Source organism: Scheffersomyces spartinae, assembly GCF_019049425.1.
Source record: "Scheffersomyces spartinae strain ARV_011 chromosome Unknown scaffold_9, whole genome shotgun sequence".
Classification (NCBI taxonomy): domain Eukaryota; kingdom Fungi; phylum Ascomycota; class Pichiomycetes; order Serinales; family Debaryomycetaceae; genus Lizanozyma; species Lizanozyma spartinae.
This window is the reverse complement of record NW_025065056.1, coordinates 284,100-311,333: the sequence shown is the minus strand read 5'-3', so window position 1 is coordinate 311,333 and position 27,234 is coordinate 284,100. Positions and strand designations below refer to the sequence as shown.

Sequence of the window (27,234 nt, the reverse complement as noted above, 5' to 3'; positions counted from 1 at the left end):
AGTGTTTCTGCTAAAGTCGTGAGTGTGAGTCTTGAGTCCTGGTGCGACTGCGAGTGGCTCTGATCGTGACTGAACCAGATGTATTCTCTATAGATATACTCGTTAAAGCGCTTGGCTGGGTATCAACAGATTCTAGACTCTGTTAGCCTTATCAAATGGACGACCTTGAACTTATAGTACTAGATTCCAGTTCAGAAGAAGGCTCTATTAGTGATGGTGAAATAGATCTCGAAGCGTTAGTGGCTAAGGACCACGAACTACTAAACACAGGGACTTCACCTGGCAACATCAATACAATGCAACAGAGTGGGTATATACAACGATCCAGCAGTGACCTTAACGTATCGACAGACAGTCCCAAGAACATTCCCATCGATTCTGACCCCAACGCATCGAGGCGACCTGTCAATAATGAACCCATACAACGCCATCCACTGTCAATACAAGGCAGAAGTATGCCGCCCTTGGCAAACGGTAGGCTTGACTCCTTAAAACATAAGAGTGTTCCTCGACTCGATAACTTTGACTTCAAGTTCAACAACGGTTCTGGTGTGCCTTTGTTCCCAAAGTACGAGTATCCCACGAAACCACTAGACAGCAATATCATCTCCTTAACCAGTGATAGTGAAAGCGATACTGAAATGGAGGACGTTAGCTCTTACAGAGATAATAACACTAGTAATACTACTACTACTAATAATAATAATGGACATGGCCCCAACGCTGCACTGCTCTTAAGCTTACCGAACATATATTCTTCCAATCAATCATCAGTGGTGCTGATAAACGGCGATGCTGCTAATAGTCCTGGAATGAGACCTCCGAATGTCAGTGGCATGGACTTTCTACGCAAGGTTAGTGATGATGATGATGATGATGATGATGATGAAATTGTTATACTAGATCCCCAAGCAGCTGAGAAATCAACCCACTTTAAGAAGTCAACCTTTGAAATGTACCCTCAAAGTCCCCCACCTCAGCATCAACATCAACAATCTTCATTTATGTCGTCGATGCCAGGACTGTTCCCCCCAGACCAAGGCAGTGTGCACGGCCACCGCCAACTACATAATGTCCCTGTTGCAGTACCGCATGTGAATGAAGCATTTGCTCAAGAAGAAGCAGCTCGGAGAGAGTTACAAGTCAGGCTATCAATGCTAGAGGAAGAACGTTCAGGTTTGGCCCTGAAGATCCCTGCGTTTAATAGTGCCATTAAAAGTGCACTACAGTTATTCCAAGCTGCTTCGATCCAATTTGAAAGCATCAGAATAGAGAAGACGAACGCTAGAAAGAATGGCCTTAAATCATTGGTTAAATCTATACAAAGCAAATACGATCAAGTGGAAAGAGATTACAATAAGGCACAATCAGAGTATACCAGAGTAAGTCTGGAATTAGATACCATAAAGAGACGGAAATCATCACTAGATAACCAATGTTTTCAATTAAGAAGAAAGTTGGAATTTGCATTGAACAGTGCAGCTTCTCAATTCAGGAACTCATTATTTAATAACCAACAAGCAGCAGTAGCAGCACCGGTAACATATGTGCCAAACATTTATTCAGCAGGAAATGAACAGTTGACTGAACCTGAAATGAAGGCATGGATGTCCAAAATGTATGATGAAGAAGATCTTGATGATAGTAAGCTACCTCAAACTCCTAAGGAAATGAAGGTCAAACTAATGAAGCATCAACGAAGAGGGTTAGCGTGGCTTGTGGAAATGGAGAAAAGTACTTTCAAAGGAGGTATTCTTGCTGATGATATGGGTTTAGGTAAGACAGTGCAAACTATTGCATTAATACTTCATAATAAAGCCCAATCAACCAATAGACGTGCTTCATTAGTCATTGCACCTGTTTCTTTACTTAGACAATGGGCTCTGGAAATCGAGTCAAAGATAAACCAAGAGTTCCAACTCACAGTGGGTGTTTTCCATGGCAAGGATAAGAAATTGCTCAAGACATTTTCAGAATTAAACAAATATGACATTGTATTAACTTCCTATGGGACATTAGCTTCAGAATGGAAGAAGCATTTTAAAGAAGCCATTGAAGAATCCAAAGTCACCAAGAGACAAAATGTTTTACCAGATTTGAATTCAGGAGGAAGATCATATGTTTCACCCTTTTACGCCAAAGATGCAGTTTTCAATCGTGTGATTTTGGATGAAGCTCAAGCCATTAAGAACAAATTATCTATGAATGCCAAGTCAGTAACTTGTTTGAAGGCTGAATATCGTTTCATATTAACCGGGACTCCAATGCAAAACTCAGTGGGAGAACTCTACCCATTCTTTAGGTTTTTAAAAGCTCGGCCATACAACAATGAAGAGAGATTCAATCATGAAATAGCCATGCCTTTGAAGATCACTGGTCCTATGGATACTCCTCAAAGAGATTTAAGTCTTAAGAAATTGAGAGCCATTCTTAGGGCATTGGTGTTAAGGCGTACTAAGGATTCGAAAATAGATGGTAAACCTATTCTACAACTCCCTCCATTAAATATTACATCTGAAGGTCTTGTCATGGAGAAAGAAGAGGATGAATATTATTCCGGTTTACAATCAGATATTCAAGCTAAAGCAAAGGAGTTATTGAGTGAAAAAAAATTAGATGTTGGTTCTGGGATTTTAACTCTTTTGTTACGTTTACGTCAAGCTTGTTGCCATAGATTTTTGGTTGATGTAGGAATGATGAATGCAGCTGAGAAGCAAAATATGGAATTATCTAAAGGCGTTGAGAGCAAGATAACCAAAAAGTGTTATGAAGTCAAAGGCTTACGGCAGCAAGTTGTAGATGCCATAACCAAAGAGTACAGACAAGAAGAAGAAGATGGGATGTTTAGTTGTCCCATTTGTACCATGTTGAATACTTCAAGTTCCATGTTAATATTCAACAAGTGTGGGCACATGATTTGCCAAGATTGTGTTGATGATTTCTTTGATAGATATTTGACACTGGATGGAGGCTCTGATTCCAGTAGGAAGGCAAGTTGTATGAGTTGTCAAACAGAAGTAGAAGAAACCAAAATGATACCCCATTCAATGTTCTTTGATCTTATGGTTAAAAGATTACCCATGGAGGAAGTTATCCAGCTGCAAATCTCATCCAGCACTTCAACCACGACTCTGACCAAAGAGAAAATAGAGGAATTGATTAAAGCCAACAATGGGATGATGATTAAATCCGCTAAAATGACCAAAACTTTAGAATTGGTTAAAGATATCATGAAGAAGAACCCAGAAGAGAAGATCATTGTGTTTTCCCAATTTTTAGTATCATTTGAAGTACTTGCATTAATGTTAAAGGAAAGCAATGTTGATTTCTTGAGATACGATGGAACCATGACAATTGATGAAAAGAATAAGACAGTCAAATTATTTTACCAACTGGACATTCCCGTCTTGTTACTTTCATTGAAAGCAGGTAACGTGGGTTTAACGTTAACATGTGCTTCTCAAGTTATTTTAATGGAGCCATTTTGGAACCCATTCCCGGAGGAACAAGCTATCGGTAGAGCTCATAGAATTGGACAGAATAGAAACGTACAAGTCTATCGATTATTTACTCCTGGAACTGTGGAAGCTAGAATTGTTGAGTTACAGAAACAGAAGAAAGAACTAGCAGATGCAGCGTTAGATGAAGATGGTTTAAAGTCCATCTCCAGACTTGGAAGACAAGAATTGGGCTTTTTATTTGGGTTCAATTCCCTTGAACCTGCGGCATAGGTACCTAATTTCTAAACTTCTTCACCTTTTGCAAGTTCCTTATCCAATCAGCTTCGTCAAATAAAATATGCTCGGAATAACAAAATTCAGAGACCAATATGGTTTCAAAATCAAGATTGAACTTGGCTAAACTCCGACAAAGGTATATTAATTGGAGAATTAAACCGTCTTTTTGACTATTGTACTCCAATTCACCCATATCATCTTGATTGTTATTATTAGTTTCCGTCTGTTTTGGGAAGTGAGTTTTGAACTCTTGAACCAACATATCAGCCATGGTTTGAATAAGTTGTTGTAGGAGCAATTGACCATCGTCATCTGCACCGGAGGAATTCTCGGAGGAGGAAGGAGCATCAAAAGTAGAGAACAACAGATAGTAAAGAGAAAGACTATTGAATAGGTATTCTCTATTGACTTCAATGAATCGTTTGAGGTATGTGAACTTGTTGAATTTGATTAAAGGCTTAAGAGTAGCCAATTCGTTGGCTATGAATCTGAAACGAGAATTAAGGTAAATCATTTTAAGGTATCTTTCTTTAGCCACAATAATATCATTTGTGGAGGATGACACAAGATCTACTTTCCTTAAGATCTGGAACACTCTTAATAGTTGACTTTGTTTTAAATTGGTGTTGAGTAATTTGATCAACCCATTGACCATAAGTTTTAGTTCTTGTTCCACTTGGTTTCTAATATGACGGAAGATAACGAAATTTGGGTACTTAATAGTCAATGCTTGGGCAGTCATGGAAATTTCTAGTGATTCTTGATAATTACCTTGGGAGATACAAAGCTTGCAAAGTGTTGGAAGTTCCAAGTAATCCAAAACAGAGTCAACATTGCTTAAAACCGTACTGGTAGTCTTTATGGCGGAGATAAGCTTTTCATTGACCACTACTTTGGATTTGATAACACTTTCTTTCGTGATGATTTCTTTAATACGTTTCACATTGTCTGCATAATTGATGGTGATGTCTTTATTGATGGCATTTAAATCTTGGTTGATTTCTATGATTGTGGTTTTATTTTCATTGGTAATAGCCGTTAGTTTTATGTCTGTTTGTCGGTACTTATGATCCAATTCTGCAATTTCTTCAATTAATGTTCGCTTCTTAGATTTGGTATAATTGGTGGTGAATGTTTCTGTAGATAACAAATCGTCATTGATCAACAACGACTCCAAATAACGGGCCACTTCGTTCCGGGTCTCGGAGTCGGAAGTCAAGTTGTCCCGGAGTTTTGGTTCCAACAGCTGCAGTAGTTCGTCTAGAAGCAACGACATGATTAAAGAGGAGTGAGTGTAGTTTGTAGTTAACATTTGATCTTCCAAAGAATTATGAAGCCTATATTTATTGGTTTGGGCACGACCATAATGAGCTATAATGTAAGTTCTGCTACTCAACAGTGTAGTAGGGTCAATTAGACACCTCCAAAGAACTTAACTATAGCAGATACTTACAAAGTCAATCATATCTGCCACTTGAACATAAACATATATATACATATATACATGTGTACGTAAATGAATATACCGTGTATCTATTCTGATGCAGAGGCCGGTCGTTCCTTTACCAACACCGGTGGACAATATTCAATTGATAACCAACAATATCGAAGTCGTTATCACTATCAGCTACTCCACTACTAGTAATAAAATACAATGGAAGGGTTGTTCTTCAACGTTGACTACGGATACGTGGAAGGGGTTGTCCGTGGTTACAAGAGTGGGTTGTTGACCCGGAACCAATACGTCAACTTGACTCAATGTGATAATTTAGAGGATTTAAAGTTACAGTTATCAGCTACTGATTATGGTAACTTTTTATCCAGTTACTCTGGTCAATTATCTACATCTGTTATTCAAGAGAACTTGAGTAAGAAGTTGTACCAACAATTTCAATATTTACGTAGTAATTCCCTGGGTACCTTGAGTAAGTTTTTGGACTATATTACTTATGGATATATGATTGACAATGTACTGTTGATGATAACTGGAACATTGCATGAAAGAGATAAGTCTGAGATTTTGAGTAAATGTCATCCATTGGGTTGGTTTGATACGTTGCCTACGCTTTCAATTGCCACGGATATTGAAAGTTTATATAGTACCGTTTTGATTGATACTCCCTTGGCACCATTTTTCAAGGATTGTCTTACCGCAGATGATTTGGACGATTTAAATATTGAGATCATCAGAAACAAATTGTTCAAGAATTATTTGGAAGCCTTTGGTGAATTCATCCATAAGAACTTTGGACTGCCAGATGTGGAAATTATGGATAAGTTGTTAAGTTTTGAAGCTGATAAAAGAGTTATCAATATTAGTTTGAATTCTTTGAATAATCCAGATTTACTGTCTGAAGAGAAGTCCGCGTTATTTCCGCAGTTTGGCTTGTTATATCCGCTTTATCACCATCAATTGTCAGTGGCTGAAGACATTGAACAATTGAAGCTGCTCGTGGAGTCGGTGGCAGAATATAAAGATATCTTTAGTGAATCTGCTGATCTGACTGGTGGAGCTAGAAACTTGGAAGATTGGTTTTATTTAATAGAAATGCAGTATTGCAAGAATGCCTTTACTCAACAGTTCACAATGTCCACTGTTTGGGCTTGGTTAAGATGCAAAGAGCAAGAGATTCGGAATATTACTTGGATTGCTGAATGTATTGCTCAGAATCAAAAGAACAGAATTGATAATTATATATCTGTTTTTTAGTATCAGTCAGTGTTGTCTGTGTAAGTATTTGTCAGTAGTTTGTCTATCCTTAGTCAAGTCTGTATCAGTCCCAGTTTGTAGTTGATGGCTGTGTCGCTCACTGTCGGCCACTGTATGTCTTATTTTATCGCACTCAATACAATTACCTTACTCTACCCCCACTTCATCATGCTGTTGTTTGTTGATTCAGACGATGGGGGCACCCAGAATACCCACAGTAACGCTCCGTCACATACATTCACTTGTGCCACGACTCAAGTGGCTCATCTAGCGGAAACATTGGCTGCGGTAGCCAACATATGCTCTCAAGCGTTACTCATCATTCGTCCCACGGGTATCACCGTTTACGGAGAATACAACCATATAGTCAATGTTCAGCTCACACTAGACCCTTCGTTGTTCCGGGTATACAACTACTATGATCCTCAGACTGACAGTCAATTGGTTTCAGACATAAATTATGACAGGTCAGATATTGAAGAGCTAACACTCTGTGTCAACATTGCAGCCATTGCAGAAGCCTTTACGTCGGTGTTGGGGTCTCTGCCCCCCATGAAGAAATCGGATTCAGACTCAAGATCAACTAATTTGGTTCCACAGGGGTCAAATGGTGGTGGTGGTGGCGTACTGTGTTATATAAGTTATAATGGTGAAGGTCATCCGTTGGTCGTAGAGTTTGAAGATTCTTTACTAACTGAGAAGGTAGAGTTTCTAACCTTCTATTCAGATATTTATTACCCCTACAATGATGATGATGATGACGATGAAAAAGAGTTACCATATAAACTCGTAGTGGATCACAGTAACATACAATATGAAGTCATCGTTAGAAGCGACGTTCTATACAACATTCTTCACGACCTTAACAAGATCAACACAGAAGAAATGTTTGTGTTTATATCCAATGAAAGAAAGAAATTGGGCTACAGAGATCCACTACAGCTTACAACGTCATTACCCAACAGTAATATCTCATTTATTGATAACCAACTTAACTTTATTTCCAAGGGTCCCATTGGGTTTCTGAAGTTACTTTATCCCAATGATCGAACAGTACTTGAGAAATTGGTCATCTATGAACAGCAAGATGTTGTAGGTCCAGATGGTCTTCAAAGTACAAGAGAGCTTAAGAAAGTGAATTCATCTTTAATCACCAGTTACAAATTTGATAACTTCATAAAGATCCTTTCAGGCGTTCGTCTATCCACTAAGTGCAAAATCATGAAGGATTTCAATGGTATTTTATCGGTACAACTTCTCTGTAAAAATGTCCGATTACCAAACTACAGTGGCTCGTTGATAACCTTCAACATGTTGGAATTGGTTACCATGGATAGCAATAATGATAATGATAACGACAAAAATGATTTATCGTACATTACCCTTAATAATATCTTTGATGATGATTTATATGAATACGTTAAGGAGTATGGAGGTAAGAAATCAATACAATACAATATTGATCTTGATGATCATCAAAATCAAGGAATCGAATTACCATTGTTTCTTTAAAGATATGTGACTTTGAAGGCCATTTTAATGGTTTCAGATATCTTCTCCCTAATGTTAATCTTCTTCAAATTAATAAATTTGGATGCAAGAAATGCAATTAAAATTGTGGCCAAAATTATAATAGCATTCTCTTTCATAAACTCTTGAGATACTGAAGCCAAATAAGTTATTCTGGAGGTTAATTTAGAAACTAAGGAAATTGATGATGAATTTGATGAAATTCTCTGTTGTCGATTATTCAAAGATGAATCTTTCATATAAGAGTCATTAATTTCTTTAATGGCTCTATTCTTTTGAAGTCTTTCCTTTTCTAACTCCTTCTTCCGAAGAATCTCCTTGGCTTTTATTTCTTGCTCCAACTTCTTTCTTTCCACCTCCATTTTCCTTTCTTCTTCAGCTTTTGCACGTTGATTCTGACGAATGCGGTCCAACTTGGTTTGAGATTCACTCATCTTATTCACATAAACTGGGTGCTGGGTAATTATAAGCTCTGCACGGTCAAACATGTTGTAAGCTGGCAATACCTGGAATACAAATAAATCCACCAATTTCTTTAAAGTCGGATCTTGTCCACTAGAATGAACTGTATCCAAGGCACTTTGAAACTTCTTAACAAGTTCAGTATCTTGATTTTCAGAGTATATTTGGTTCCGAAGTACAAACTCAGCAGAAAGCAATGTATACCAAATATCACAAGGTATGTCTTGTTCAAATTGGTGCTCATACAAATCTTGCAATTGATAATGAAGAGTGTCGTTCTTCAAACTGGCCAATGCCGCTTTCTTTGCACCATAATCCATTCCGGCATCATCCCGAGAGAATATGGTCCCTATTTCCGTCAAATAGAGCTTGACAATATTACCAACAAGTGCAACAGGTAGATGAAGTGGTTGGGTGGTAATTATATCATTATAAAGTTGACGAATGTGTTGGAAAGACTTATCAAAGTTTCTGCTAACAAAAAGCTTCAAAGCCAACTGATACCGTGATTCGGCAACTCCCTTACTAATCATTATAACAAACAAACAAATCAATCAATCAGTGACTACCGAAGAATGAACAAGTTGATTATGCGGTTATCTTTGCTTACCACGCTTTCCATATATACTTCTCTTTGTTTGGTATGTGCACGCTTTTGTGGGGTCCACCTCATTTTCCTCGGTGTCAAACACAAGCTATTAGATAGTCCGATGACTGCATTGTTCATATCGTGTAATACCGAGATCGAGTTCGACATGGTGCCGATAAGTCTTGAAGAAATAATTGAGTCAGAATCCGACACTACATCAGCAAGGCCAAAGTTTCTTAGTAAAGCTCAAAGGTTAAAGCTTAAGGAACAACGATCTCAAAAAGATAAAGATGTAAAGTCGGTACAAAGGGTACCCGTTCGGAAACGAGTGTCTCCTATGGTAGAAGAAATAGATGAAGATAATAACAATACAATAATCCAATCCAAGAAGAAGAGAAACCCTCAAAAGAGGTTTGCATTTGATTGGAATGAAGAAGATGACACTTCAGCTGACTTTGAACCATTGGTAGCTTTACCCAAACGGAAATTAGATATAGATTTGGATGATGCGGATGATTCACGGGCTGTTGAAACGCAACATTGGTCCAAGAAACCGTTGGAGAAGATGACACTTCGAGACTGGAGGATTCTAAGAGACGATTTTAATATTTTGGCAAAAGGTGGAGGTGAAATAGCCAATCCACTTAGGAATTGGAAAGAAGCACATCTTCCTCAACAACTCGAAGATACTTTAATTACTAAGCTTGGTTATGAGGTTCCTACCCCAATACAAAGAGCTGCTATTCCTGTTTCCTTAAGTCACAGGGATGTTGTGGGTGTAGCAGAGACTGGATCTGGGAAAACCCTTGGATTTTTAATCCCATTGCTACATTACATTCTTCACATTGAAGATCAATATCTACGTCATGAACATACAATGGAATCGAATTACAATCAATGTCTTGGTTTAATACTTGCCCCTACCAGAGAATTGGCTATACAAATTACTGAAGTAGCCCTTAAATTTGGTAAACTACTACATTTACAAGTGGTTCAAATCATTGGGGGCCATACTTATGAAGAACAAGTACATTCAGTCAACCAAGGAGTCCATATAGTTGTTGGGACACCAGGGAGAATATTGGATGCAATGGAAAGAGGGATTATAGGTTTGAGCAAGTGTTATTACGTGGTAATGGATGAAGCAGATAGAATGATCGATATGGGGTTTGAAAAACAAGTGATGGCTATAATGGATAAACTTCCTACAACCAAACAATTGATTAATAGTCTTGATCGGACTATATTTGGAACTAATAAACGGATTTCAATGATGTTTACTGCTACTATATCTCCGCCTATAGAGAAGATGACCAAGATTTATTTGGAGAACCCTGCCTTTTTGTTCATTGGAAATGCAAATAAAGCTGTGGATACCATAACTCAAGATTTTTATTACAATGATTTACCATCAACGGAAGATGGATATGAATTACACAATAGTGAACGATTTGGAAAGTTGGTGTCGATACTTCGTTCCCATATTAAACTGTGTCAAAGTTCCGGTGGTGGTGGTGCTGTCAAACCAAGTATTATTATATTTGCCAACTATAAGAAGACATGCGATGCTATTGGATATGAATTGGGAAACTGTGGATTCCAAGACTCCGTAGTAATCCATGGTTCCAAATCACAAGAAGCCAGAGAACGGGCCATTCAAGATTTTAGATCTCAAAAAGCTAACATATTAATTGCTACAGATGTTGCAGCTAGAGGTATCGATATTCCTAATGTGACTCTTGTGGTAAATTACCAAATGCCCTCTAAATTTGATGAATATATTCATCGTATAGGTAGAACAGGCAGAGCAGGTAATCAAGGGAACAGTTATTCATTTGTGGATGATTCTAATTCAGATATTCTTGTTCCCTTAAAGAAGTTTTTAACTAAAGGAGGCATGAAATGTCCTCGATGGTTACTGAGTCACCAAGCCACAGAAACAAGATACTTGAAGGACTAACTTTGAAGAATTCTATTAATTCTTGATTGAAGGTCAGGTGAGATTTTGATATTGGAAGAACGAAGTTTATTTAAGGTTTCTGGATTGAAAAAGGTTGATGTTCGTTTTTTCTTTATTACCAAAGCAGTTTCATCATCAGAAAGGGGTCTTTTCGAATCATTCTCCTCATAATTATCATCATCACCATGTCCTGTTTCATCTTTATCTTGTTCTGTTTCATCATTACTTTGTTCTGTTTCATCATTAACTTGTTGTTTTAATAATCCCTTGACTAACTCAATAGCTTCATTGTTCACTCTATTCTGTTCTTCCTTCCTGGCTTCTGCACTGGGATCTTCATGAGCCCATTTGATTTGCAATATTTCCCCACCTCCTAGACTTTGTGCTTGCATTGCTTCCTTTGCAAATTGAGCCAGGACTTCCCATCGATACCTTATAAAAGCGCATCCTTTACCATGAAGAACTCGGACCTTCTCAATAGGACCAAACTCTCCAAACACTTTACTAAGATGAGATTCAAGATCTTTCAATCCAGAAAGTCCAGCAACAAACAATGTGGGATTATACCGTTTGAACAGTCCAACTCCTCCCATGTCTTCTTGATAGGTGCTTGTTTTATCTCTACCAAAGCAATCCATGGTAGGTATCTTGAAGTCTTCTCCAGTAGGAAGTCTATGCCAATACTGACAAGTTGATCCTCGATCACAACACCCCCGCGCAAAATATATACATATATTCAGTGATCCTTGAGCTCTAGTATGACCCGTATCTTTTAAGATATTAACTCTATAAGGTGAATTTGTTGTTGGTCTTCCCTTGTTCGAAGAGTCACCACCACTCCATCGCTGATACCAAATATTGTATATTGTTCCTTGCGGTGCGGAGGTATTACTGTCTGCGGAACCAGGGTCGACTTGCAATCTTGCAGGTCGTTTTAGAAGCTTTTTAAAATCCATTAGAGGTGTTGATATAGGGGGTATTCTTGCTGTTGTGTATGACTGTGCTTTACTTGTAAATTTGTTAATTGAATAAGTACGCGCTACCTACCATAAGTCACAAGTAATCTGGTTAATCACGTGATGATACCTCGGTGTATCCCATTTGGGAAAGTTGGACCGCGTTCCCCGCATGAGGTAAGTGGTGCCGTAGTTAGCGCAGTGACCCCAATTATCAGAACCATTTATCGCGAAATGTAGCCTAATTAGGCAGGTGCTTCCAGGACTTTTCAATGATAAGTACTTTTGTGTGAGATGCATAGGAAAGTATATAAGCATCGATTAAAGACTATAAATGTAAGTTTCCTGATACTATCATCATTAATTTACATTACTAATACCATCCAATATTATGTGCGGAAAGACTAACACCAGTGCTCCAGTTGCTTCTACTGGTTCATCTAAACCAAAGGCATGCTGCGGTGCCAGTTGTAAGTGTGGATCTGGATGTCAATGTCCATCATGCAACACTACAAAGTTATAAGCGGGATTACGGAACAAATTATATATATCTATTTATTAATACAGGTTTAAGAATAATATTAATGTAGTACATGATACAGCAATGACTGTCATTTTAACGCAGACATTTTCTCATTACAGTGATTAAACAATTACAGATAACCATTCACCATACATATATTCCTATAAACTACTTTCTAGGACTGAGTTCCAAAACCTCCTTCTTGATGGCAGCACCCAAGTCAGGATGAATCTTAGTAAAGTAGGCAAAAACTCTGTCTTGGATAGCAGGTTCAGCACCACTTGCATGAACAGCAACATTGTGAGCCAAGTTACGTTGAGCATTAGGATACTTAGCCAAAACATTATACAAGGCAGTGGCTTGAGTGAACTCAGCATCAGTGGCCTTCCAGTGGAAGGGGCATGCAGCACCATTCCAAACTTCTTGATCTTCTTGGATTGAAAATTGCTTGTATTCAATATCAGTTCTTAATTTGGAGTGATAGTTTGGAGCTGAACCCAAGTTGCCATTGACAGTCATGTGACCATCACGTTGATGAGGGTTATAAACTCCAGTAACAGGACAATTGACAGGAATTTGGGTATAGTTTGTACCCAATCTATGACGATGAGTGTCAGCATATGAAAACAAACGGGATTGTAAAACAGGATCTGCTGATGGTTCCATGTAAGGAACAGTATGAGCAGGAGCAAACGCAGCTTGTTCAACTTCAGCAAAGTAATTCTTTGGGTTTTCATTCAAAACCAACTTACCAACTCTACGCATTGGGTAATCCTTGTGGGGCCAAACCTTGGTCAAATCAAACACAGAGAATGGTGCTTGTTTAGCTTGCTCTGAAGTCATGGTTTGAATGTACATAGTCCAAGAGGGAGCATTACCCTTTGCAATATTCTTGAACAAATCTTCCATAGCGTGATCTGGATTGGTACCTGCTAAAGCAGTAGCTTCTTCATTGGTCAAAGTGTGGTTACCTTGGTCAGAGATCAAGTGAACTTGAACATAGACCCATTTACCATCCTTAGTAGACCATTTGTAACTGTGACCAGAGTAACCATTCATTTCTCTGAAAGAGCGTGGAGTACCTCTGTCTGAGAACAAAACGGTAACTTGATGGGCAGATTCTTCATTGGCAGTCAAGTAATCCCAAAACATGTTTGGATCTTTCAAATGAGTTTCTGGGTTTCTCTTTTGGGTGTGGATAAAGTGGGGGAACTTGGTGGGGTCTCTCAAAAAGAAAACTGGGGTATTATTGTACACCAAATCCAAGTTACCTTCATCAGTGTACAACTTAATAGCGAAACCTCTTGGATCTCTGGCAGAATCAGCAGAACCCATTTCACCACCAACAGTGGAGAAACGAACAAAAGCCTTGGTCTTCTTGCCTACAGATTGGAGGAAATCAGAAGAACAAACATCGGAAATGTCATCCGTGACTTCAAAGTATCCAAAGGCACCAGCTCCCTTAGCATGAACCACTCTTTCAGGAATCCGTTCTCTATCGAAATGAGCAAGCGAATCAATCAAGTTAAAGTCTTGTAAAAGAAGAGGACCATGTTGTCCGACTCTTTGAGAGGCGAAAGGGTCTGGAATGGGACACCCGTTGGAATTAGTGTAAGTTGGAGCCATGTTTATATAGAATACAGTTGCTAAGAAATGTTGTTGCTATTACAGGACGACAGATTGGCTGGTACTTATATAGTGTCTCCACATTTCGGGTGCTGGAAATGTCTGATTTTCTCCATGAAATGTCTGGATGCGCCTCTATCACAGGCTTTGGAAATGAGTTCTTTGGTGGGGTGGTGGGGGGAAGAGAGGGGGGGTCGTTCCAGACATTTTTATCCTCATCCATGGGTCATGACATAATAGGCAGTTGTCATTAAGTGTATGCTCGCTACTACTAGCTAGCTCTAGACCCGGGTCCAGCCCCTAGGAAAACGTGGTAATGTATGTAATAGTTAATGACTCACGGCTCTTTGGAGTTGTTCCCATATGTCAGCAGTCGTAAAAGAGTGGAGTAGAGTACCGTAACAACGGCACATGTGTGCCTTAGGTGATGAGTTTATAATATTAGAGCTATTACTATGATAGACCGCTCTAGACTAACAGTAATAGATTGCTATGGTCTGGAACTTTGGCTTACAAATATATGGCGGGACTAAGGAAACATTTTTCAGACACAGGGAACTGGTTTCCGCGTTTGGAAGTTGTGGTTGTAAATTCAGACAAAAGATTGCTAACAAGTGGGCTTTTATTGGTGCCCATTTTCAGACATCGCACAACTCCGATGCCATATCCTCGGCTCAGTGAGTGCTACCACAGGCAACTACACCTTAATAGTACTGTTGGTACTGTTTGTTGCCAATATCTGATACTCCATTGGTTCACATACGAATACGTTTATAGAATCTTGTACAATGACTATGCTCTGGACAGACTATACGTGGAAACACTATATTATTGGTATGTATATACCGAGGCAAAAGCCGCACCTCTTATCAAGCGCTCTCCCCTTTCCCTATTTGGGAAAGGCCATCCTGGCTCAGTTCTGTTCAGCTCAACTTATATTAACTAACTATCATAACAAACTTTAGTTATCAGGTTGTGTTCTTGATGTATTTTGTCTCCAATTGATGAACCTTTCAGTTAATAATTGACCTGATCTCAATTGAGCATTTTGCTCGTCACTTGCACTTTCCAATCGTAATTGTTGTCTGCCTTGATCAATGACTAATAAGTAACTCTTACCATCACTCACTTCTTGTTTCAACCATGAAAGAATTGATCCATACCATTTCAATGCTTGCATACAATTGACCCGTTTATGCACAGGGTTTTTATTCACGGGATTCTCTTTGATCATTTTAGGTACTTCCTCTGTCAGATAACTTTCAACAGTGCGTAACACCAATTTGGCATCACGAAACCCATAAACAATCTTTTTAACTCCAATTAGGAAGCATTGGGCCCAAGTACGAAACAATTTGGTCTCAAATTGAAGCATTTGTTTGGGTGTTTCAATGGTTCTACTGGTCTTCAATTCAACATAATGATCCAATACTTGTTTGAACCCTTTTTCAGAGGGCATGTAATCCCAAACGCAATCGACTTCTGCTCCCATCAAAACTTTAATATCATGGATTCCAGTCCTTACTCCTACCAAGTATTGTTCGTAGTTATTAACTTGTTTCTGGTATCTTTGACTTAATTCTGTACGAGTGGTTTCAGACCATGGTTTATCCATAGTCGCAATCGTCTCGAATTTATACCCACTATATTCACACTTGGCTCTGTATTCATCTGGAGGTGCGCTCCTCTCTCGTTGTAATCGTTTGCTTTCATACTCAGCATTCTCAGCAATGAAAACTTGTCCATCAAATCCTACTACTGAACACGTATACTCATCATCCTGTTCATTATTATTATCGCCATCATAAATGGCCGTCATCAATTTGCGCATAACTCCACGGAATGCAATCACATCAACATCAACCTTCTTTTGTTCGTGTTGTTCCCATTGCTCCAATGCAATGAGAAATTGATCAAATTGTGCTAAATTATCTTCAAGAGGAATCTTTTGAAATTTGGCAATCCCGGCAGAAAGATCAATCCCTCTATCTAACTCACTATCTGGTAAGTAATAGTATTTCACATGGTTCTTTCTAACTTCTTCTTCATCAAATAAAAACTTGTTGTCGATATCCCGAGCATAACAAAACAATTGCTTGGGTTGCTTAAGCGCAGTGGTCTGTGATCTTGAACTGAAGGGAAGAACCGACATCGTTTTCTGCTTTAAATATCTGGTGAAGGGCTTGAATTAAACGAGTATATTGATGGCTTAATTTGGGTACAGATGACCTGGGCGCTACCATATAGTTATCACCAACTTTACTATTGGAATATTTTAACTATATAATCCAACTATAGTAGCACAGATAGATAGTTAACTACTTTTCTTATTGAAGATTGTTTCTATCAAGCATACATATACAGCATTCGTCATATTTTCTACATACTCATATTCAGGATTTTTCGTTCAGTATTCAATCATTCGGTACTCATTCAATTCAGTTCAACTTACTTTTGAGTCACGTGACACCACTTGTCAATCTGCTAGGAAAATTTTTGATAAAGTATTGTGCATCAAACACCACTACAACCGTTCAAATTATACCCATTAAATACCCATGAACGCAAAGAAGAACGTGCTTGTTAAGTTGATAGTGGGTGCAGGACAAGCAGCCCCTGCTCCTCCAGTTGGTCCAGCGTTGGGTTCCAAAGGTGTTAAGGCTATTGACTTTTGTAAAGAATTCAATGCTAGAACAGCCAATTTAAACCCCGGTACTCCTATTCCATGTCTTTTAACCATTAAACCAGATAGATCCTTTACATTTGAAATGAAGAGTCCTCCTACTTCATGGCTTATTCTCAAAGCTGCTGGAGCTTCTAAGGGTGCTGATACACCTGGTCTGCAGAGCGTAGGTAGGATCAGTTTAAAGCATGTATATGAAATTGCAAAGATTAAAAAGACTGATGAAAGACACAAGCAACTAGAATTGAAAGCCATATGTCAAGCCATTATCTCCACTGCTAAGGCTGTTGGTGTTGAAGTTGTGCTTTAAACCTTTGATGGTTCTCTACTTGTACATACATAGAATAACTAACACTATATGAATAGTATATTATTAAATACAAAGTAAAATGCAATACGTATACAAAGTAATATGTCATTATTATTATTATTATTATTATTATTATTATTATTATTATTATTATTATTATTATTATTATTATTATTATTATTATTATTATTATTATTGTTCCTATTATTTCTTCTTATCAAAAGCTGCGATATGAGCTTTAGAAGCTTCAACAGTTGTATGTTCATGATCAGTACCTCTAACCACTGTGAAAGGACCATCTGTAGCATTCGTATCTTCAATGGTACACATATGAACTCCCTGTAACCAAGAGTCTTCAAAGATATCATCAATGGTAATACGACAAGCGGGTGGCAATTCAACCATCCGACCAATTAATGGACGACAATCTTCGGGTAATGCAAGTAAAAGTCTTCCTGGTCCTGATTCAGTTGATGTGTGAGCCTTACCATCACGAACTTCTTCTGTGGGGAGTGCTTGAGACGTAGTATCATCATTATTAATATTTTCAATTTCATCAAGAGTCCTTTGGATAACTTCCAAATTACTGAGGCCTGAGTTTAACAGTGGAGTTCTCTTAAGAATCTCGGCCATAGGAACAAACTCATTTCTAGAAGCAAACAGTTTGAAACTTGAATCAGATAACTTGGGAACTTTCCATGGGAACTTCTTCAACATCATGCAACAATATATAATAGCAACAGACCAAATATCAACTGGTCTGGGGTCATATTTATTGAACACACAAACTTCAGGAGCTAAATAAGGATCAGACCCAACAATCCCTTGAGCTTCTATAAGTGTTTTGGAAAATGGATAAGAAAATACAACTGCAGACCCAAAATCAATAATCTTAACAATACCACGTTTATCAATGACACAATTATCCAATTTTAAATCACGATGAGCTAAACCCATCAGATGCAAATAATGAACCCCATTAAGAATTTGTTTGAAACAACAATTAATTTCTTCACGAGACATTTTGTTTGACATGACAATAGCAAACAAATCAAAGTCACAATATTCCATAACTTGAAACATTCTATCATTCTCGTATGCAATTTCTATAGTTTCAATGATATTGGGATGTTTTAATGTTGAACCAATACAATATTCACCCATGATTTTTTTGGCATAGTCTCTACGACTTTCATTTTGATATTTGGCTCGGAATTCTTTAACAGCACAAGTTTGCTTGTCTACCATACGGGTTACCAATCTAACAGATCCACCGGCACCAGCACCCAATGCATCTCCTAATTTTCCGTAACGTTTCAGAAATGGAACTTGATTAATTCCATTTGGTAGGTTAGCAGATGACCCACGTCTGGAATCCAAGCCATTACCATACGTTGAATTCGATCTGCTTATTGATCCTGTAGCATTTATGCCTGGTGGGCCATTAGATGGAACATGAAACCCAACTTGTGGTGAAGGACTTGAAGGCATTGCACTTGAAGCATTAGATCCAGTGGAATGAATTGATTGTCCACCATATGAAGATCCAAGATGGAAAGTTGCATTACCTGAATTTTGATCAGAAAAAGATCCACTTACCGGACCAGATGTCACAGAGCCATTACCTGATCTCATAGAAGAAGGCATGTTTGAATGATTGGAAGGAGAAGTGTTGCTAGATTTTTTGAAAAATCTTTTTAAATTGGCCATAGAATTATGACGGGAAGCAGATAATGTATATGACTCTGACAGTGAAATCAGAGTAGGAGATGATCCAATTGGCTCAGAATTAACATTATAGTTATTATTGTAGAATGCACTCAAGTCACTTGATGACAGTGAGTTCTTCTTGCCAGAAGATTTATTTTTGGAAAACAAATAAGACAAAGATGACTGAGATCCCGAGCGATGAGAAGAAGATAGGTTTGCAGCAGCAGCTTGAGCCTGAGCTTGTTGGACTCTTTGTTTTGAAATCACAAATCTTGGTTCTATGGAAGCCACATTACTAACTGATGGAGATTGAATGTGAGTAGACAGAATGACTTGGCCATTAGGTAAATTAGGCAAATATGAATATGAAGCATTTGGAGTTGTGTTATTGCTTTGATTCTCAGATATGGAATTATTACGGGAAAGCCCACTGGTACTGATGGAAGGGGAATTTGCAGTTGCTGCCGCAACATTGACGTTTGCATTTGCAAATGATGAATTGCTTGTGTACGAAGACGACATATTTGAAGAACGACCACCAGGGGCACTATAGGGAATTGAAGAAGATAAACTTTCAGCAGCGAAGGCATGGAATGAACTATGAGATACCGAGTTATTACGTTGGATCCTAGGACTAGCGGAAATCGGTACTTTTTTCAAATTCGAAGATGATGAATGAGAATGAGTTTGAGTGTAAGGAGGAGGGGGCACCAATGCTGATGAACCACCCTGAGGCAGCACCAGTTGTGGATCGTTTGAGTCCTCAACTTGGGATTGATCTGCATTGTGTGGAGGGAAGGAAAGCATGGAAGAAGTTCTTGGAGATGAATCAAAAAAAGTAGCTGCATTTGTTGGAGAAGCCAATGTTGTTGGAGGAGCAGTTTTCTGTTTCAAATTAGGGGTGATGAATCCTCCTCCTGTAGTAGACAAGGGAGATGCAGACTTTGGTTCTGGAATAACATCCAATTTAACGTCTTCTTCAATGGTTGTAATTTCTCTGGGAATGGGAGTTGTTTGAGAGTCCAAGGAATCCATAACATGTAATGCATTGCCCCCCTTCCCTGGAGTAGTTGAGAAGGGAGTTGGTGGAACACTATCACCAGCAGTAACAGAAGCTGGTGTTTCACTTGACGGAACATCGAGAGTTATAACCCCTGAAGAATCTGAAGAAGGTGTGTCTGGTATTTCGTTTAAAGAGGTCTGAGAGCCTGATTCTGAAGCCGACTCGTTCAACAAACGAGTTAAAGACAGCACCGCGGATTTGGTCAGTTTATTGGCTGGACCTGGATTAGTTGACGACGCAGCGGAGGAGGAGGAAGCTGGAGGGGTGGTATCACTGGTTGTAGCCGAGATAGTTGTTGTTGATGTGGCAGTCGCTGGGGCAGTTGAAGCCGCCTTCGCCACGGGGGACGGTGAAGAAGTTCTTGTCATGCGTTGTTGATGAACTTCCATAATGACAAAATGACTAACTATAGGAGTAATTGATTAATTGATCACACACAAATAATAAGTAGCAAGTGATAAGAAACAATCTGATAATTTTATCAACAAAAGGTTTGCAAGCTTCAAATGTCAAAGTACATCAAAATAAAGCAATGATCAACAAGTTATAGCTGATGGTGGGTGGGCGAAAAGAGTTCGGTTAGAGCGATAAATTAATAGGCCGAATCGCTGGAACTGATAAGAGAATTTTTGATTTCGCACTTAGGAAAACGAACCACAAAACTATAGGCCAAGAGGAGGAAGACAGTAATACTGATGGCAATAACGGCGATAGTAGATAGTAGTTATGAAGTTGATGGTGTCGATGTCGGTGATGATAGTAACAAGTTTATATTGAACGTGCTCTGATGAAGCTTGAATGAAGTCGGACAAATAGATTGTCGCCTCTTTTGTGGATGAGACAAATTCTTTATGAGGGGCTTTCGAGGTGTTCCTCTGCTAACTAGTACACTATTATTCGGGGTGATTGCATTGTGCGCGTCCTACATGTATGAATCTATATAATATGATTATACGTACATGTGCCTTATAGGTATTGTATATATGACCCTGTAATCTGCTGGAGCTATAGAGATGGATGGGGCTTGTTGGCTGATCTCGATCATCAAGTACACGACTTAGTCTCAATAGCACTCTGTGATTGGGGGAGATAATCAGTTCCAGTTGATAGCTACTCGGATAAATATCCGTAGTATCAATATCCGGATACAATAATTAATGCTGAGTATAATTAAAATAGGAGTGAAAAGTGATACTCTCACGTTATATTGTTTACAAAACTGTAGGGCATTTATTGTATTCTTTTTTTAAAGGTGTTGCCGTTAAGAGGTTGAAAATATCCTAAACTGTATGGACGAGCCGGCCCGTATTGTCTTCCACTGTGGGGTACTCTGTAACATTCGCATAACACATATTTTATACCACTACAATTTCTCTTTAAAGCGTTCGATTCAATGTGAGGGGAGAATTTTGAGCGAGTGGACAGAGTTGACTTGTGTTTGGCGGCTCGCTAGCGGGACCCTATTTAGGTCACCACCCAACTCCGAGCCGCTTTTGTTACACCTAAGCTAAGGCTAACTGTAAATGGATGTTACTACTACTGATGGTGATGTAGAATGATGTAAACCTTTATTGATATTTATTATACTTTTTTACCCTTCCTCTTGGTGGGATTGGATGCTTTACCAACAATTGAATCCACCGTTTGGTCTGGAAATAAGGGCAATTCCTTTGAACTGAGTTGTTGTCCCATTCCAATCAGGTTTCTTAGTTCATTAATTCTACTATCTAATTCCCCAACTGTTTTGGGCTTCTCATTAATATAATGTTTCTCCTTGGATTCTGTGGTCTTCTTCTTGTTGTTCTTATTTTTGTCATCTTTATTTTGCTTCAACTCTTGTTTCTTTCTTTCAATAGCCAGTTGTTTCTCAAGAGTAGTGATCAATTGTTCGGTCTTGGTAAACAACTCATCTTGGAATTCTTCACTCTGATATTCCCTTCTACTTCCCTCTTTCAAAATTCTACACTCTTGAACAAGATTTCCTCCGTCACCTTTAGCAAATATAGGAGCATACAACGCAAACAACACCGATTGGGCACCTTGGAAAGGAGATTTGAAAATAATAAACCATAATGGCCAGAGAATCATATAACATATTAATCCCAAAAGACTTCCCATTGAAATGAATCGTCTCATGGATTGAGTTCTCATCAATCCAGGATTAACAATACTTATTTTGACATTCACTGGATTTTTATCCTTTCTTTCGTAGACATTCAATTGTCTTTGATACGATTTGGCAAATAATCCGAGCATCAATTTTGAAGTACCATATACTTTAAGTGGGTTCCCCTTAGGATATTGCCTTTCGCTCCAAAGTAAATCCTTGAAATCAATTTGTGCCATAGCCTGTGAGCTACAAGTTGTGATAACAACTCTAACATCTCTATCAGCAGGTTGAACTTTGAAACTTGGTGCCAACAACGTAAGCAAATGGAAATGAGCCAAATAATTTATAGCAATTTGACGTTCTACTCCATCAATAGTAATTTGTCTCGGCTTACCTCTAGGGATTAATTCTCCAGCGCAACATACAACACCATCCAAACGACGTGGAGGAGAATTATCTAACCATTTGGTAGCAAATAATCTAACGCTATGTAACGAAGCCAAATCACATTCTTCGGCATAGATTAAGGGATTATTTGTCTTTTCTCTCATATCTTCAATATAATCCACTAACCATTGATCTTCAGTAGATCTAACCAACATCAAAATTTGCGCTCCTTTTTGAGCCATCTCAAACGTAGTACGTGCTCCCAAGCCACTGGTACCTCCTGTAACCATATATACCTTACCATGAAGATCTCTATCCCAAATATTGTTATTGCCTCCCATATACCATTTGATTCCTGCTAAGAGGGTCACCGCAGGTCCATATGTCTTGATTTGTTCCCAATATGGAATATCTGTTCCGTCCAAAAAGACACTACCAAGGAAGTCAATTGGCATGCTATCCCGCTTTGTTATTACTACTCAAGTGATTATAAAGGGATGATGTAATGGGATATTAATTAATAGTAAAGTGTCTTGTTAAGTGGGTCTCAGTCTTTTTTCGATTGCCTACGCGTGAAATGTCACGTGACTATTCTATTGCTAATTGAGAGCTCATCTCATCACTGATATCACTGTTATAGTAATAGCTAGCTATTTACAGTTGGAAATAAATACCACCAACTTCTTCAAGTCATCATGGATGAAGCAGTGTTTTATGTTGCAGAGGGAGATCCAGCGGACAAACACTCTCAAGAATCAATAGCATATCATGTCTCAGTTCATGGCCATCAACAACACGCAGCATTTAAACTTGCAAATGCCCCACAGAATGGAGCAGTTTTAACAGGCACTGGTCCTCAAGAAAGACTCTTTGTTGCCCAGAAAAAGAAAGCATTGATAAACGTATATTCTTGGGGTAAAGAGTCCATAGACCAGAGAATACCTGTTCCTGAAGAAATTTCGTGCTTAACTCTTGTTCACCATCCAAATACCACTACTGCTATAAACAACCCACATGAATTGGCTAACTTCAGACTTCCATGGTTGTTGGTTGCAGGATCTCCTACAGGGAAGCTTTATGTGTGGGAGCTTTCCAGTGGAGCATTATTATGTGTTAAACATGCTCATTATCAAGGTATGCGTAAAGCAGTGGTTACCAGATGCGGTACGTTCATCATTACTGTTGGTGATGATGGAAGATGTATGGTTTGGCGTACGATTGATTTAATCAGCTTTACTGACAAGGCCCAATCTGATGTTAGTACCAATGCACTTTTCCATTCAATGGCAGACCATACTCTCCCTATTACAGATGTGGTGCTTTCACCTACTGGACAGTTACAAGATTTAAAAGTTTATACTAGTTCTCAGGATGGAACTGTTAGAGAATATGACTTATTAACAAAGCAACTTGTTACTACATTTGTATTGCCTAATCCTGTGACATCTCTTTGCTTGGATCCCGCATCAAGACTTCTTTATTGTGGGTTGAATAATGGTGTTATACGATCAGTGCCTATGTATACTGTGAATAAGCACAATCAAACATTAGAGCATATAGGAGGATTAGGATCTATTGTTACTGTTTCAGAAAACGATCCCAACTTGGAGTTCACATTTGTTAACCATCAAAGTAATGATAGCGAGACCTTGGTGACTCAACTTAAAGTATCTCTTGACGGTACTTTATTAATAAGTGGTGATAGTAAAGGTCGCGTGCTCATAAGTGATATTATTTCTAAGCAAGTGATTAAGAGTTTGACTTCGTTAAATTCTTCCATAAGTTTCATAGAAACCCAAGTGTTACCTTCGGACTTTAATGATAGTGGGTTACTTAGAGGCGACAAGAAGCACAGATTGATTCCCAATTTAAAGAGAATATTGGCTGGTGGAGAAGAAAGACATAAGCACGAATTAAATATTCAAATCACTGATGAAGTGGAGGAACATGATGATTTCCATTCATGGTTGGCCCAAAAGAGTAGGGAGGAATTGGAGTTCAAGAACTTATCTGATGTCAATTCACAAATAACATCTGCTGATGTTGAATCATCAAACTCTACTGAATTGCAACTGAAATTAGATAAAATCTCAGCTGCATACACCGCACTTAGAAAGAACCATGAAGACTTATTTGAAAAATATAAGGCAGTCATCAATGATTAGTTTATATCATCACCTTTATTAAAATTAACAATGTTAATACATGTACACTACAAAAAATTAAGTTAACCTATTACCGAAATGACCGAAATGAATTTTACTCACAAAATCCTTCAATCATTTTCTTCCTGGCGACAATGGCCTGTTAAACCCTTTCTCACGATTCATATATTGCCTGTAATCTGTTGAAACAACTCTCCCTACTGCCCCACCTTGTGTTCCCGCTACAGACTTACCCTTTGTAGTACCAAACCCACTAAAACCCATAAGACTAAACATCTCGTCATCATCTTCCATATCTCCAAGCAGTTGAGGTAGATCTTTGATAATGGTTTTCTGCTTCCCTGGAGAATGTGTGGGTGCTTTATTAACATCTACAGATTTTTCTTCACGAGACCTACCTCTTTCATCCTGTTCAACTTCTAATTCTCGATTATGATGAGGCCTTGACGGTGTTTTGTTCGAGTCAACATGAAACCTGAAAATCTCTGCTCGTTGGAGCGTGTCACCGGATCGTTCATTGGACCTGTCCCGGTAGTTTATATCATCATTTTCATTATTCTTTGGTCGACGTAATGGTGATAACAGAGTGCTATGGGGGTTGCAGTGAGCAGTTGAAGTAACGGATGGCAGTCGTGATCTTATTGAAACAGTTGTCCCCGATGTTGGCACTTTGCCATCACTGAGTCTCTTAGACATGGATGCCGATTACGAATCAACAACTGAATAGGTGGGATAGACCATTGGTAATGTTTACTTATGAGGACATTCCAGAGATCAATATTTCAAGATCATAAATCCTGCACGTAAAATTGTATGAGTAGACAGCATCACCAAATCAATTGTCCGGAACTTTAACTAGAGTTAAAATAATATACTATTATATGTACATACTACTATAAAAGTTTTATGTACATCTGTAAGTATTTTACCGGATTCCTAATATAAAAGATATTAATAGACAAGCAAAGCTCGTCCACATGAGTGCCTGTGTTGCGCTACCCAATTTTCCAAAGTTATAAAAATTAACCGCATCCAGATGAACAACTGTTGTAACTGCAAAGGCTGCAGTACAGAAGACCAATGCTACCATGTGTAATATATTTGCTATCGTAGCGTACTTAGGGAGTTTTAGAACGACCAATTTGGTAACAAGTGCAGCAAATGTTACTATCAACAGAATTAATAATAAGGCATAAGCTGCCTTTGACATATCAATATATTTCTTGTATCGACTGGGACTTGTGATATTACTAAAACTTAGAATGACACTAGCAGGATTCAATGGATATGCTGCAACTTTCTTAGAACAGGCCGTAATGGATTTATCGTAAGTTGCTCCACATAATCTGTATAAGGTCCATCTTTTATAGTAAAAGCCATCTACACTTTGACCATCAGTATATTGACTAAACCAAAGATCAGTTAAGAATCCACTACTAGTGACCCCAGAAAGATTGACTAAAAGCAATAACACAGTAGATAATGCTAGAAGCATCAAAGCAGTATATTTGACCACTGGACCCTTCCACGCTGTTTTTCTAGTTTCCCCCATAGTGGAGTTTTGAAATGGTGCAAAACATTATGTAATACTAATATTAATATCAGATGTCTAGCGCACATATATATTCTACTGAATGGACGCATGACTGGAGAAAGGTCGGACTAAAGTGATCAAGTTAGTCGACAGATCATTGGATGCCCATGATAAGCCTTTTCCTAGCTTTTACCCCCTTCTGCTTAACGAAACAAGTGCATCCACATTGGCATTCCCATATGCATAGTCTAACCCAATCTGGTAAATGGCCGCAACATTAGCACAGGCGAAGTAGTGGTAGGTGAACTAACATGCAGGCTACTTGGATCAAAGGGTCCATAAGGAAAAGGTTTATATTTCTTGGTTTAGTTGAACGTCAGATACTGATTGGATGAATGCTGGAAGGGTATCAATTCGTTAACAAGTTGTTGTTACACTTGAGTTCACTGCATGATAATAAATGGTGAACCTCAGGCTGCTGATAGAAACAAATTTTGAAACTGACATTATTTCAGGTAGCTGCAAGTAAGAAGTAGAGTTCGTACCAAAGAAAATGGCTCTTGGAAATAGTATTAGCAGGGTGAATCGTGGTAAGTAGCAAACCTCGTGGTACCACTAATTTTAGTAAAGTAGCATTAACCCGTTGGACATAGTAATGCAGCAAAAAACAACTTTCTTGTACAAGCCACCCATGTCGCAGAAGAACTGTTTGCATCTACGAAGTACTGGATTCTGCAGTACTAAAACTTTATCTGAAGCTGGGAAATATTGTTATCCGAAGCATGCTTCTTTGGTCATGACACCAATAAAACTATTAAGCATACTTTTGTTGCACGAGAGGATATAATGACTTTCATTTTAAGGGCACAATGATGACGTCTTAAGGGCACAGCAGCATTTTGATGGTAACCTCCCAGTGATTGACTCTCTGGATCAAGCTTCATGAGCCTCTTTGATATTGGACTAGGAAGTACTTCTTCTCCCACTCCTTCTAACGTCAATTGATATTACGATACGGCAACTATTTATCCTCTGTCAGCAATCTTTCCATATGGTAACTGATTGCTACGTACTGGAGTGCCAATTCGATTTTGTGTCAGTTTTCTTGAGGGTTGGTTTTCAAGTGGTGATGAGATGACAATAAGAGCACTCTACCTTATTCTTCTCAATAATCCCACA

At 38.5% G+C, this 27,234-nt stretch overlaps 12 protein-coding genes across 12 annotated transcripts; 5 read left to right on the top strand and 7 right to left on the bottom strand.

The window, feature by feature from the left end:
- Nucleotides 1-155: 155 nt before the first annotated feature.
- On the top strand, nucleotides 156-3,731 carry KQ657_005162 (translocase; the record flags this gene model as incomplete). The annotated part of the gene is made up of 1 exon (XM_043195805.1): nucleotides 156-3,731. One exon carries the CDS (start codon nucleotides 156-158, stop codon nucleotides 3,729-3,731), a length of 3,576 nt encoding a protein of 1,191 aa, XP_043049510.1.
- Nucleotides 3,732-3,735: 4 nt separating this feature from the next.
- Nucleotides 3,736-5,013, bottom strand: KQ657_005161 (Golgi transport complex subunit; the record flags this gene model as incomplete). Its single annotated transcript, XM_043195804.1, has 1 exon — nucleotides 3,736-5,013. One exon carries the CDS (start codon nucleotides 5,011-5,013, stop codon nucleotides 3,736-3,738), a length of 1,278 nt encoding a protein of 425 aa, XP_043049509.1.
- A 378-nt stretch (nucleotides 5,014-5,391) lies between these two features.
- VMA6 (H(+)-transporting V0 sector ATPase subunit d) lies at nucleotides 5,392-6,447 on the top strand (the record flags this gene model as incomplete). Its single annotated transcript, XM_043195803.1, has 1 exon — nucleotides 5,392-6,447. One exon carries the CDS (start codon nucleotides 5,392-5,394, stop codon nucleotides 6,445-6,447), a length of 1,056 nt encoding a protein of 351 aa, XP_043049508.1.
- Nucleotides 6,448-7,955: 1,508 nt separating this feature from the next.
- KQ657_005159 (uncharacterized protein) lies at nucleotides 7,956-8,972 on the bottom strand (the record flags this gene model as incomplete). Its single annotated transcript, XM_043195802.1, has 1 exon — nucleotides 7,956-8,972. One exon carries the CDS (start codon nucleotides 8,970-8,972, stop codon nucleotides 7,956-7,958), a length of 1,017 nt encoding a protein of 338 aa, XP_043049507.1.
- A 177-nt stretch (nucleotides 8,973-9,149) lies between these two features.
- PRP28 (mRNA splicing protein) lies at nucleotides 9,150-10,988 on the top strand (the record flags this gene model as incomplete). Its single annotated transcript, XM_043195801.1, has 1 exon — nucleotides 9,150-10,988. The coding sequence occupies one exon, from the start codon at nucleotides 9,150-9,152 to the stop codon at nucleotides 10,986-10,988; it is 1,839 nt and encodes a 612-aa protein (XP_043049506.1).
- Nucleotides 10,989-12,635: 1,647 nt separating this feature from the next.
- On the bottom strand, nucleotides 12,636-14,093 carry CAT1 (catalase A; the record flags this gene model as incomplete). Its single annotated transcript, XM_043195800.1, has 1 exon — nucleotides 12,636-14,093. The coding sequence occupies one exon, from the start codon at nucleotides 14,091-14,093 to the stop codon at nucleotides 12,636-12,638; it is 1,458 nt and encodes a 485-aa protein (XP_043049505.1).
- Nucleotides 14,094-15,054: 961 nt separating this feature from the next.
- On the bottom strand, nucleotides 15,055-16,245 carry RAI1_2 (decapping nuclease; the record flags this gene model as incomplete). The annotated part of the gene is made up of 1 exon (XM_043195799.1): nucleotides 15,055-16,245. One exon carries the CDS (start codon nucleotides 16,243-16,245, stop codon nucleotides 15,055-15,057), a length of 1,191 nt encoding a protein of 396 aa, XP_043049504.1.
- Nucleotides 16,246-16,651: 406 nt separating this feature from the next.
- MRPL19 (mitochondrial 54S ribosomal protein uL11m) lies at nucleotides 16,652-17,086 on the top strand (the record flags this gene model as incomplete). Its single annotated transcript, XM_043195798.1, has 1 exon — nucleotides 16,652-17,086. One exon carries the CDS (start codon nucleotides 16,652-16,654, stop codon nucleotides 17,084-17,086), a length of 435 nt encoding a protein of 144 aa, XP_043049503.1.
- A 204-nt stretch (nucleotides 17,087-17,290) lies between these two features.
- On the bottom strand, nucleotides 17,291-20,248 carry NPR1 (serine/threonine protein kinase; the record flags this gene model as incomplete). Its single annotated transcript, XM_043195797.1, has 2 exons — nucleotides 17,291-20,191; nucleotides 20,243-20,248. The coding sequence occupies 2 exons, from the start codon at nucleotides 20,246-20,248 to the stop codon at nucleotides 17,291-17,293; spliced, it is 2,907 nt and encodes a 968-aa protein (XP_043049502.1).
- Nucleotides 20,249-21,440: 1,192 nt separating this feature from the next.
- KQ657_005153 (putative oxidoreductase) lies at nucleotides 21,441-22,811 on the bottom strand (the record flags this gene model as incomplete). Its single annotated transcript, XM_043195796.1, has 1 exon — nucleotides 21,441-22,811. One exon carries the CDS (start codon nucleotides 22,809-22,811, stop codon nucleotides 21,441-21,443), a length of 1,371 nt encoding a protein of 456 aa, XP_043049501.1.
- A 240-nt stretch (nucleotides 22,812-23,051) lies between these two features.
- Nucleotides 23,052-24,521, top strand: KQ657_005152 (uncharacterized protein; the record flags this gene model as incomplete). The annotated part of the gene is made up of 1 exon (XM_043195795.1): nucleotides 23,052-24,521. One exon carries the CDS (start codon nucleotides 23,052-23,054, stop codon nucleotides 24,519-24,521), a length of 1,470 nt encoding a protein of 489 aa, XP_043049500.1.
- A 114-nt stretch (nucleotides 24,522-24,635) lies between these two features.
- Nucleotides 24,636-26,073, bottom strand: KQ657_005151 (uncharacterized protein; the record flags this gene model as incomplete). Its single annotated transcript, XM_043195794.1, has 2 exons — nucleotides 24,636-24,963; nucleotides 25,640-26,073. 2 exons carry the CDS (start codon nucleotides 26,071-26,073, stop codon nucleotides 24,636-24,638), a joined length of 762 nt encoding a protein of 253 aa, XP_043049499.1.
- Nucleotides 26,074-27,234: the final 1,161 nt, after the last annotated feature.